Raw genomic sequence first — 13,595 nt, 5'->3', positions numbered from 1 at the left:
TATTTTTGCAGATCACTTTTAAATACAGCCTTTTTTAATAGACTCTGTTGTGTGCATTTCTCCCTTATGTGTTGATTTAGGGTCAATTCAAAATCATTTTCTTTCTGTAAAGGGAGAATTTGGATTTTGATGGCATTTAAAAATTTAAATTTATTTAAATTTGTTAATTATTCATTGTGGCAGGGCGGAGGCATAATTAGCCTAATACGGGACCGGGTGTGTAGGATCACGACCCGGCCCCGCCCTCCGCCCTGCCACATTCATGTTAAATGTTTTTTTATTAAAATGTATATTATTTATTTTAAACTGGTTTGGTTTTTTTTCTTAACTTAAAAGGGAAGCTTGTTTTATCAATGCAGTAAGCTTGATAACTATAACCATTTCTGGAAGCAGAACATCACAAATGCTTAAAAATGCACTTGCTTTTTGCGTTAGTTGAAATGGCACATACATATTCACCATGAAAATCTGTCAGCCCCTCTGGATTTGTGCAATGCCCAGCCCAGAGCTAAAGCCAAATTGAATTAACCTTTACGAACATGCCACGTCTGTCGAGTAGAATTCAGACAGACACTAGAAAATTAAAGGTTAAATATGGCCCGGTTGGCGAGAATGAGCTGGAAGCTTCATCCAACATTCTCAGTGTTTAACTAGTGCAAAAAACCTTTGATTGATGCTTTAGTGAGTTTAAATTTAGAGTGTAAAATGAAAAGCGGTTGTTCTTCTCAATGATAAAAGACAGATTTGTAAACTCATGCCTGATATGCATCTGTGTAACACTCTGGGGAGTTATGCTGCTGATTGGTTGTCTTGTAGGTTTATTTGTATATTAGGGATTTGCCTTTTTGACCCATGTTAAACAGATAGCCAGACTGATTTTGTACGCCATGTTTGTGTGTTTGGCAGTATCTCTCAAATAGCATTACTTTTCACAGTTGGTCACAGTTGATAGAAGAATAACATGGTTTAATGTGATCCCTGCTCATACCAGCTTAAAGTGGTCACGTTGGCTTTTTTGGCTTTTGGCCTACAAGATCGAAAACTTGGGTCAGGATTGTCAAATAGTTGTCCACGATTAGTCCATTAGCTTATCTAGATGTTTTATATTTACCTTTAAATGTAAAAGCTCCCTCCAATGCTGAAATGTATCTGGCCTCATTTCGTATAAATTACGTGACTGTGGCAACATTTTTGCTAATTGTCATTAGGTGGTTTAGTACACTTATCGTCGCAGATCTGAGCTGAAATGGCCACTGTGTGGTGCTAAAGGAGAGTTACAAACGCGAGACCAGGTTAAATATACCATATGTGAACATCCCTTAAGAAACACATCTGATCTGTGTCTTTTGAGCTTAAAGGGATAGTTCCCCAAAAAATGAAAATTCTGTCATTATTTTATCACTCTCATGTCGTTTCAAACCAGTATGACTTTGTCTCTTTTGTGAAACACAAAAGGCAGTAAGTTCGTCTCAGTCTCCATTCACTTCATTGCATCATTTTTGCAGTCAATGAAAGTGTGATGAGTGGTGAATGAGTCTGCCATTCCGAAGATCTAATATTTTCTTCTATAGAAGTCATATGGGTTTATAATGACATTGGGGTGAGCAAATGATGGCACAGTCTTCATTTTTGGATGAACTACTCCTTCGACAAATCATCCAGAAAATCACTAATTGAAACCAGGTCCACCAGCTGTTAATCAACCATCCAGATCAATTTGGACCAGCTAATGACCATAAATGACCAGATTGGATCAGCTAGAAACCATATAAAATCAGCTACCACCTCATGCTTGTTTAAGTTGAATTTCTATAATTCTGTTACTCTGTCTTTGTGGTTCATGCATAATAAAGCCTACTTCCATGTTCTCTTTGTGACATACAGGAACACGGAACAGATGGGAGGGTTTACTGGGGCCTGTACTACCCTCTCAAATCACTGCGGTAAGATCACTGACTTCTCCTGGAGTGACCATTCTTACTGGAAATTGGAGGGAGCAAAGAGCAACAGGTGAGATAACACATAAGTGTCACAAAACGCTACATTTGTCACATTGCATTGCGAAGAAAGCAATGAAGCTGAGGGAGTATTCAAACATGCTCAACTTAACCATCCCCCTCTCTCTCTCTCTCTCTCTCTCTCTCTCTCATATGTAGTTCTGTAAATGATTCACTGATTCACTTGAGCCAGGCACAGCCTTAATGGGTCTTTGCCTTTTTTTAAAGCAAAATATTTTGTGTAATGCTGCAATTAAATATATAACTCAGGATATACCATTTAATTCTGCAATCAGAAATGATTTACGAAACAAGTGAGAACCAATGGTGTTTAGTGTCAACGACGTGCAACCGTTTTTAATCTGAACACAAATAGCAGATCTTTTACTGAGGGAAAGATGAAAAACAGTGAAAAACATCTTAAATTTGGCCTGTTCCTCGCACAAAGCTATCATATAGCTTCAGAAGACTTGAATTACAGTGCACAAGTCATATGAGTGCACAGGTCATCCTACTTGTTTAGTGCTTTTACAGTATCTTTTTTTGGAGCTTTCCTGTTCCCTGGAGTTCATTTTTGGGTGAACTATTTTGGCATTATCACTGATATGGTCAACGGGGGTCAGAGATACAAGTAATTGAGAGAAACTGTTGGTATTACAATTCCAATTATTACCAATGCATCAACAATACAATGGGGTCATCACAACCAGCTCACTTTATAGGTCTTATCTCCTGTATCCTCTGTGAAACAGAGCATAGCTGGTTCCACCTTTATGGCTTCTCGGGGTTCTCAAATGGGCTCCCTCTTTCATCTGTGTTTCGTCGATTTAAGCCCATGATACATCGGAAGGGCATGACAGTAAAAACCAGCATCGGGAACTGCCCCCTCCACCATGCCAGTCGATACACTGATATGCCCTGCCCTACCCATGGCTGTCAGCTTGATTATGCCAATGCTCTCCTATCTTCAGCCTGAAAGCCTTCAGCTTTCTATTATCAGTGACCAGCCTCTTCCGCACTACCCCTTTGATGCCAAGCAACCCTAAAGCACTCCAGGGTGATTTTCCTGGGAAGCCTCTGCAGCCAACCTCAACTGGTAGATTCCAGGGCTTCCATCCCCTATGTAAGCTTTCCAGGATTAGAGACTGATATTTCTGCAGCTTTTGCTTGTGTGCCTCTTCAATCTTCCCAGGGTACTGTCAGCTCAGTGAGGATTACCTGCTTTGTGCCATGAGACAAGAGGATGATATCTGGCCAAAAGATGTGTTGGCAAACTCCTCTGTAAATTTAAGCTTCTGAGGTCTGCCCGCATCTTTCCTGTGCTAACCCTTTCATAGTACTCTACTCTGCTGGCATGAGAAAGTTTATTTAATGGGGACCAATTACTTTTGTCCTCCTCCTTGCCTGCTCCAGTCCACCTGCCAACTAGGCTAGCACCTGGTCATGCCTCCACCAGAAACTCTCTTTTAATATGCTATGTAATTCTAATTGTCATTCATTGTATTTTATACGTATAACTGATAAATCCAACTTGAAATACATTGTAAAATACAGATAGATGTACAACTGTGACTAAAAAATTCTACATTGATGCTATTTTTCTTGGTAATCATAAAAAGTCTACAGTTCAGCAAGTAAGCTACAACATGGGCAGTTGTATATTCTGTTATTTTCTTCAGTGGAACATAAGAGGAGAAATTTTAGGACTGTTAAAGCGGTTCTTTTTCCACACAATTAATGTGAATGGTGACAGATGCTAGTGTAACAGGAGCCAGCTGGTACTTGGACCTCCCTCCCCTGGCCTCAAGAGGCACATTAGAGACTGACACTAGAGGCTGTAGCCTTTAGCTTCCTCGTTAGCATGCCTGCCTCCCACGCCAGCTGATGTCGATGTCAAATACAATCCCTCTCGGAGAGGGTAAAGCAGGACCAGTTACACTGGTGCCGTGACCCGGATGGGAGTGAGGTTTAGGGATGTGAGTAACGGGAGTCAGCTGGTATGTGATAGCTGTACGGTATGTATAAACCACACTCCCTTGGCCTCAAGAGGTGCACTAGCGACTGAGGTTGTAGCCTTTAGCCTCCTCGTTAGCGCACCCCCCTCCCATGTCGGCTGAAGCCGGTTCGAATCTCGCTCTGAGTGGATCATGCAGGACCGGTTACACTAACATTGTGCCTGACATCTCTTTTGTGTTCCACAGAAGAAAGTCTTATGGGAGATAGGAACAACACAAGGGCGATTAAATAATGAAATAATTTTCATTTTTGGATAAACTATTCCTTTACTAACACAAGTAACTATTAAAGGTGCATTCAGTAATTATAATTCAATACACCTTTTGTCAAATTCTGCAAATATCTCCTCACTGTCTGCTAGCTGTCGGTTCTGTGGGTGGGCTGAAAAAATATCTAGTATTGTACACAGCCCTGGCTCTGTAAATGGGACAAAAACAAAGTGGATCAGACCAATCCAGACAGCACTACTCCAGCCAATCAGCAACATGGGTAGCTCTTGCGCATGCACAGGATGGGGGGTGGGGGCAGAGCGAGAGGGAAATTAATTAGAAGAGCGACGGCAAATCTGGCGGATGCCAACTTTCTAAACTCCAAGGAGGACAAATGGCTGAGAAACAGACCTAGAGAAAAAGGTCAGACAAATATAAACTAAAAAAGGATGATCTGAAGTCGAGGGCTAGGAGCAGTGTCAACATCGGTGATGCTTTTCAGCTGTGGAGAGACCTCCGAGAGGTAAAAGGAATTACATTTCATTGCATGAATTTGGGGGACAGAGCTTCCAAAGGAGCACTGAATGGAGTGGTGTGTTTGCTTTTGCAGATGAGTTTGAATATCAACAGTGTATCTCAGGAATTGCTGAGTGCACCTTTAAGTAGACATTGGTTTTCTGTATTATATTGATCTTACATCTTTCTTCCTGTTGTGCCTAAGAACACCTCTTAACCATAGTAAAATCACTGTAAAGCATGTCTCTGATATATGTAAGGGGCAGTTCACACTGAAAAGGTTTCTGAGTTCATCTGTGCTACTTTTCCCTATGTTTTTCTATGTATACATGCAATACTTGCCGCTGATGGTGCCAATGCTCGATGGTGTTTTCTACACCGGTGCGTCACGTCTCACTAGTTGTTTAATGTCTTGCACAAGAGTGCAGTGTTTTTAGATGCCTTGTCAGGTAAACAAAAAAAAGAATCTCAGCTTTTAAAAGGGCCTCTTGAGATACCTGTGTTCTGTTATATTCATTGAATTATGTCAAGCTTTCTTTTAGAGCAAAAACTCATTTGGTCTGCATGTGACTTAAATCTGTTGTCCAACAATGTTCAAACATATTCAGGATTCTGTCCTCTTTCATCATAAATCTTTCTGCATTCTCCATGGCACTGTGCATATTTTGGACAGGGGCCTGGTGTTTATCACAGCTTAAACGGCTTATGATTCAACTAGACGCAGGCAGTCGGTAGCCACACACATATTCTTCTTCTGAGTGGATGCGTGCCATGAAGGTGTCTCTGCTGACAGAAATGAATGAATGTTTTGTGTAGGCGTGGATGAGAGGTTTCCCCATCAATGCTTCCAGGGTTTAGATGATGACTGATATAAATCAAATATAATCTTCATTCAGCCTTTATTGCAAAGCAGTTGGCTGTTGTAATACAAAGAGATGCTACGGGGCCAGAACAGTTTCATACTGTTTTCATGCAAGTTCAATCGGGATTTGTCAGCTCTGAATGTTTTATAAACAATCCATATATATGCAAAATTATTTCTGTTCTTAAAGCGGCTGATCTATGTAACAAATATTTTAAAGGAATAGTGCACCTAAAATGTGAGCGAGAAACGCTCACATTTTTTGGGGGGGTGAACTATTACTTTAAGACATCCCAGAGTCATCACGTTCTCTTGCTGGCTTAGAACATTAATTGTTTACGTGCCTTGCGCTTTATTCTTCAAATTGTAGAATCAAACTTTAGCAATCAGTAACTGTCATTGTCATGGCATCTCACCTCACAGAAAAGACAAGTTTGTCTTTCCTGATATTTCATTGTTGTTTTATCACAAGCAGCTCAATTCAGTATGCAGCTTTGGTTTGAGTTTAATTGAATTCAGAAGCAAAAGATCAAGCAGCACATTAGATTTCCACTCTACCTTACGCTTGCCATGTCTAATTTTACTGCTATCCACTGCAGATAAAGTGAAGATTATTTTAGGCCAGACTCAGCTTGAGTTTGTCCAAAATAACTACAGAAAATGAAAATAGTGTGTATAATGCTTTCAGCTATATAGTGAGTGTGTTGATTGATTTACATTTATGCATTTGGCAGACACTTTTATCCAAAGTGAATTACAGTGCACTTATTACAGGGAGCAACCTGGAATTAAGTGCCTTGCTCAAGGGCACAATGGTGGTGGCTGTGGGGGTCGAACCAGCAACCTTCTGATTAACAGTTATGTGCTTTAGCCACTACACCACCACCACTTGCCTGCCAGCTGTTAAGTGGCTGTTATAATCAGTTTTTACTCTTATCAATTTCTGTTCAGAATCTTTTCAATCTCTTTTGATAATTTCGTCATGTTGCTTGGAGAGTGTAATAGGTTTTTTCTTATGCTTTATTGATTTTTTGAATGTTCTCAATGTCAATATTCATGAATAGCAAATAGCATTTGATTATTTGCAGTGTCTCGTATTGTATATATTGGATTCCACAACAGTTCTGATAAGTATGTGGAGCAAATGTCTATTTGGAATTCTTGACATGTATTTACTTATCCTTTTGTTGTTCCAAACTCACATGAGGGGCAGTGGTGGCTCAGTGGTTGAGGGTCAGGGTTACTGACCAGAAGGTCGGGGGTTCAAGCCCCAGCACCACCAAGATGCCACTGTTGGGCCCTTGAGCAAGACCCTTAACTCCAGGTTGCTCTGGGGGGATTGTCCCTGTAATAAGTGCACTGTAAGTCACTTTGGATAAAAGCGTCTGCCAAATGCATAAATTTAAATGTACATGACTTTCTTAAACCATGGATAAACAATAGCAGGCAGAATGTCCAATACTCTCTACAGTAATTTGATCTAACATTAATAACTTTTACAATGCTCCACAATGATGTAGTAAGGAGAATCCCTGAAATTATCACATTTATTTTGAGCCAAAATACTTATTTGTAATGTGTTTTTAGATTTGTTTAAGGTGATTTTATAATAAGTTTTGTATTAACTCTCCAATAAATGAAAGGATTGTATATGAGACAAAAAGCCCCCTATTTCTTGGGGCTAAAACACACTGTTATTCTTAAGTGGGGAGAATAGATTTGTTATTAAGAACGTTCAAATTGGGCACATTGACTGATCCAATCACAATGTATATTCACTCATTTATTTCATTCTTGATGTTATGAGATGCCAAATGGGACAGAAATTAACACAAAATGGTGCACCCTTTTCTGAATGGCTTATTTTGAATAAGCATAATTGCAATTTATTACTTTTAGAAGTATCTTGCTGGCTCAAAATTATTTGCATAAGTTCACACATTTTGCCTTGTAGTATAATTGCTACTTCATTCATCTGCACAATCGCTATGACCCTCCCGAGGGCCTTTTACCCCAAATGTGGACTCACATGTTGTTGTTTCTTCTTTAAAAAATAAATAATAATCAAACAATTCACACAAATTATATTGCTCCATAAATAATCAATAAAATACATTTCTTTTTTCACTCTTGATACAATTTGAGACAAGAAAAAGAGCACATTTCCCTTCACCCTATTGTGCCATAATTATTTATATTAGAATACTGAAGGAGAGATTGTTTAGATTTTATTTATATTTTACTTTAATTTACAATTTTATTTATTCACCCTAAATAAAAAAAATGTGTCTACTTTTTTTACGTCAAACACAAAAGGAGGCAGAATACCAAAGCTGCTCTTTACTATACAATGAAAGCGAATGAGTACTGGCAATAGCCAGTTAACCACCAAGAAAACCACGCGATTGCATGGGGCCACAGACATCAGGGGGGCCCCCGTCCCGGTAGGAAAGCTCTGCAAAAACCGCTCGAGGGGTAACATGTTGTTGTGGGTACAGTCGTGAATACACTGTTGTCGGCGCTCTCAGAGAGGTTCACGTTAGAGTTCCGCCAGATTCGGGTCCATTTTTCAAATAGGACTTTGTGTTCGGGTTTGTAATTTATTAAAAAAATATACAGGACTTCCGAATTTGTTGCGCCCATGAGTTAGGGGCTGTTCACACCGAACACGTATTTTTTGCGAAATTCTGCTGTATTTTGTCATTGTTTTCCTATGTAAACACATGCTGGACGAACGTCCTTGACAGCTGCACCATGTCTCACTGTTTCTTCAGAGTCTCGCGCAGGACCGGCACATTTTACACACAGCATTCATTATCTTAAAACAGAATTTTACTTAAACATTTTGAATGTACTTGGCTACAATGGCTAATAGGATGAATTTTAAATTCTGATTTAAAATCAGTTTTATGTATTTTTTCAAGCAACATTTTCAAAATGGGACCCCAGTTTGGTCAGTTGATTGGGGCCTCAGAAATCATAAACCCGCCCTTAAGTATTGGCACTCACATACCATAAATTAAGTCTATTTTACTTGTGGACTATATTCCAATTCTTCCATGTCTCCACATCTGATGCAAGAGATTTAAGTGAGGAACTGACCCCACTTTTTTCACAAATGTCAATGAGATTTAAGAGCTAGGGTGAATGTGGACATCAGTGAATACAAATCTAAATGTATAATAGTGAATAAAAATTGTGAATTACGCAGAGAATAACAACTTAATCAATTTATGTTTTTTTTAAGACTTGGAATATACAGCATGAGTTGTAATGACTTGTCTAAATTCATTTTCATCGTATGGAAAAGAGCAATTTAGACATCTATTACGCATTTACATTTGTGTTCCATTTAAGACAGAAAGTCACACAGGTTTGGAATGTAAACGATGACAGCTGCACTATTCCTTCAGCTTAATTTGCAATTAATGAGGCACAAAATGTTTGTTTTGTGTATTTGAACGCTGCAATATTGAGCATTTCATCACTGTCCTCCTCGTCCTCAGATAAGATACTGGAAATAAAGAAGACGTCCTGCACGGATGCCTTAGTGCTCCACACCGATCCAAACCCAGAGGATAAAGCTGAGGTTTGTCATGATTTCCTGTTTCTTAAATATGCATTACAGGCAACAGCAGCATAATTGGCATTGCAAAATTGGTTCTGATTGTCTTAGAGGGTGAAAGAATATAAAATTGATTAGTGGAAAAGGACACAGTATGGGCGGAATCAAATTTGGGGACCAGTTACGATTGCGTTAATAATTGCTTTTGTTGGAGTGCAGCGTACCACAATGTCCCCATAGCTGACGCGCTTTGAAATCTTCTAAGGTGGATTAATTAGCAAAACTCACCCAGAACGGTAATTCATTTGAGCGTAAAGAGTGAAAAGGGCTGCTGGCCAACCATATGTGGGAATTGGTAATATGCATCCTTTGGTCATGGAGGGACTGGGTAATTGTTTGGTTTCTATGGCTGAACGCACTCTAGACTATTTATCATTTGATAATCAACAATATATTTAATTATTAGTCTTGTAACCCATGTTTGGGGTGAGATAATTGTGATTAATTTTTGTCTGCATAGTTATTGGGGGAAATAACACAGAAACCTATCTACTGCTATAGAAGCACCCTAACTGAAATGGATCTTCATAAGGCAGTGATTTGAAACACTCCACATGAGTAGCAATGTTGGACGTCATAGAAATAGCACTCATAACACTCATAATGTGAAGAACACGGAAAGCTGCACTCACAATAGCAATTCCATCCATCCATCCATCCAGTCAACCGCTTATCCTGTGTACAGGGTCGCGGGGGGCTGGAGCCTATCCCAGCTATAGCAATTCCAATAAAGTGTAATTTGCATATGCTGCCAAGCAAACAATTAAATGTTTTATTAAACATAGCAATACAGGGCACATAAAGAGTGGGTAATATATTCATTTATTAGGACAATTTTTGTCAAAACCTTTCAGAACGTCATAAAATATAGGGAAATATAGATGTGATAAAAATAAGAAATGTTTTAAAAATATTAATCTAAAAAATAATTATATAAAATAATAATAATAATAATAATATATATATATATATATATATATATATATATATATATATATATATATATATATATATATATATATATATATACACATACATATCACAATTTCAGGGTTACTCCATTTGGCATAAAAAAATAAATGTAAAAAAATCATAAATGTGTCAAAATATATTTTTTTATTATTTATTTATTTATTTATATTAATTTTTTTTACATCAGAACTTTTTAGGATTATTTTTTATTTAATTATTTTTTACATATCTTCCTAAGTTTAAAAGAGAACTTTTACTGGTTATTGTTTACAGAATTTTTTTCTAGAATTTCAACTTCTAATTGTTATTATTAGTAGTTGTATTATGCTGCCTCTGGACAGTTACATAATTTTTTTTTTTACTTTAAAAAGAAAAGACAACAAAATGACTAAATGAAATAAAATCATGTGCATCATAGTAGAGGTATATTCATGTAATTACTTTGTTTGAATTCCTTTTTTAAAGTGTTTTTGAAAAACTTAATTTATTCAGATATAAATGAGCATCATGTCATTGACCAGTGTGTGTGTGTGTGTGTGTGTGTGTGTGTGTGTGTATGTGTATATATATATATATATATATATATATATATATATATATATATATATATATATATATCTACATACACACTCACCTAAAGGATTATTAGGAACACCTGTTCAATTTCTCATTAATGCAATTATCTAATCAACCAATCACATGGCAGTTGCTTCAATGCATTTAGGGGTGTGGTCCTGGTCAAGACAATCTCCTGAACTCCAAACTGAATGTCAGAATGGGAATTGAAAGGTGATTTAAGCAATTTTGAGCGTGGCATGGTTGTTGGTGCCAGACGGGCCGGTCTGAGTATTTCACAATCTGCTCAGTTACTGGGATTTTCACGCACAACCATTTCTAGGGTTTACAAAGAATGGTGTGAAAAGGAAAAACATCCAGTATCGCGGCAGTCCTGTGGGCGAAAATGCCTTGTTGATGCTAGAGGTCAGAGGAGAATGGGCCGACTGATTCAAGCTGATAGAAGAGCAACTTTGACTGAAATAAGCACTCGTTACAACCGAGGTATGCAGCAAAGCATTTGTGAAGCCACAACACGCACAACCTTGAGGCGGATGGGCTACAACAGCAGAAGACCCCACCGGGTACCACTCATCTCCACTATAAATAGGAAAATGAGGCTACAATTTGCAAGAGCTCACCAAAATTGGACAGTTGAAGACTGGAAAAATGTTGCCTGGTCTGATGAGTCTCGATTTCTGTTGAGACATTCAGATGGTAGAGTCAGAATTTGGCGTAAACAGAATGAGAACATGGATCCATCATGCCTTGTTACCACTGTGCAGGCTGGTGGTGGTGGTGTAATGGTATGGGGGATGTTTTCTTGGCACACTTTAGGCCCCTTAGTGCCAATTGGGCATCGTTTAAATGCCACGGCCTACCTAAGCATTGTTTCTGACCATGTCCATCCCTTTATGGCCACCATGTACCCATCCTCTGATGGCTACTTCCAGCAGGATAATGCACCATGTCACAAAGCTCGAATCATTTCAAATTGGTTTCTTGAACATGACAATGAGTTCACTGTACTAAAATGGCCCCCACAGTCACCAGATCTCAACCCAATAGAGCATCTTTGGGATGTGGTGGAACAGGAGCTTCATGCCCTGGATGTGCATCCCACAAATCTCCATCAACTGCAAGATGCTATCCTATCAATATGGGCCAACATTTCTAAAGAATGCTTTCAGCACCTTGTTGAATCAATGCCACGTAGAATTAAGGCAGTTCTGAAGGCGAAAGGGGGTCAAACACAGTATTAGTATGGTGTTCCTAATAATCCTTTAGGTGAGTGTATATATATGTATATATATGTATATATCTTTTTCAAACTATTTTTGTTTGGAGGCTTAGTTTAATATCCTGGTTAAAACAACATCCTCTCTATTTGTGTTTGTATGGGGGTTAATGTCCAGGATGGGCCATTTAAAATCAACATGGACGAGGACAGCTCACTCAAAGACAAGCGACCAGTTGCATCCACACCTGTACCTGGATCACCATGGTAACTATCTGCTATGTTTGCAGATAAATAATTGCACTCCTCCCTTTCAATTTGATGCATTTTTATTGTTAATAAATGACTGCCTGCATGCAAGAACAATCAATTGTGCTCTCTCAGTTGTCTCTCTGACAGCCTACACTTTAAAATGCAACTTTTTGCATGTGCATGCCATATATGAGTGTTTTTCTACTGTGTTTTAGAATCCTTAAATAGACTGTTTGTTCCATAAAAGTGTTTGTTTTATCTCCACTCATTCCGACAAGAATGTCAGAGGCTGTATCGCCATTTAAAGGATGCATGCAGCTTTCTAACTAAGTGTTTGATGACAATAATATATGGTGGAATAAAATACAGCAGTGCACGACAAACCTCCAGCACTTAACAGATGCAATAAGACCCAACTACAAACCTGCATTAGGACCATGTGTTATGCAAGGCTGTTCATTTTCTTTGCCAAAGCAGTGTGGATTTCCTTTCCATGCATGCAAACAAACACATAACACATTTTTTTCAGCCTAGCAGGTTTCATGGCTTATCGCATACAGCTTTTTTGACTCACTATTTAGTCATGTGCTTGATGACAGCATCTTCAGGGACTCTGTTGAATCACTGACACAAGAGCTGTTACATGATAATACACTTTGGATGAGATGCCAATAGTGGAAACAGCCTAAAGAGCAATACAGAGCATATAGTTCTTGGCTTTGAAGCTCATTACAATGCTTTCAAGGTAGCGCTGCATTGATGTTTCTCAGTATTAAACTTCTGCAAATTATTTGGTCTTGTTAAATGTACAGAAACCAATCAAACGTTTTTTGTAAATGTACAGAAACCAATTAAAAAATTTTAAAATATGCTACATATTTATTTTCCTTGGTAAGAAAATCCCCCATTGACGTTCACCATTCAATAGAGCGTAACATCCTTAGCTCTGAGATTGTTAATTAATGGGATAAATGCTTTTCATTGAAGCCATCTGTCTATTTAATTTCAACTACGTTTTAAAAAAATCCCATTTAACAGCAGAATTTGTGATGAAGAACTGCACGTCCCATGATCCTGAAGAGAAATCATTCACCAATTTGTTGCTCTTTTCCATATGATGAAAATGAACCAATTATTTACATTTACATTTATTCATTTGGCAGACGCTTTTATCCAAAGCGACTTACAAAGAGGAAGAACATCAGTGAATCATCTTAAGGAGACAGTGGTACAAAAAGTGCCATATTACAAAGTTTCACTATCATCAGAATAGTATACAAAACAGATTTAAGTGCAACAAGAAATGTAATTTTTTTTTTTACATTTTTATTTATTTATTTATTTTTTTAGTGAC

General features: G+C 38.1%; 1 protein-coding gene across 1 annotated transcript in view; it reads left to right on the top strand.

Annotated features, from left to right (window-relative positions):
• Positions 1 to 13,595, top strand: part of LOC127633749 (transcription elongation regulator 1-like protein) — a 93,166-nt gene that overhangs the window by 67,589 nt on the left and 11,982 nt on the right. Inside the window, exons 6-8 of the mRNA XM_052113028.1 lie at positions 1,885 to 2,010; positions 9,107 to 9,189; positions 12,168 to 12,256. Coding sequence (XP_051968988.1) covers positions 1,885 to 2,010; positions 9,107 to 9,189; positions 12,168 to 12,256 — 298 coding nt within the window. The remainder of the gene's footprint in view (positions 1 to 1,884; positions 2,011 to 9,106; positions 9,190 to 12,167; positions 12,257 to 13,595) is intronic.

This window comes from Xyrauchen texanus, chromosome 40 (genome assembly GCF_025860055.1).
Source record: "Xyrauchen texanus isolate HMW12.3.18 chromosome 40, RBS_HiC_50CHRs, whole genome shotgun sequence".
Taxonomy (NCBI): domain Eukaryota; kingdom Metazoa; phylum Chordata; class Actinopteri; order Cypriniformes; family Catostomidae; genus Xyrauchen; species Xyrauchen texanus.
This window is presented reverse-complemented; position numbering and strand designations above follow the sequence as displayed.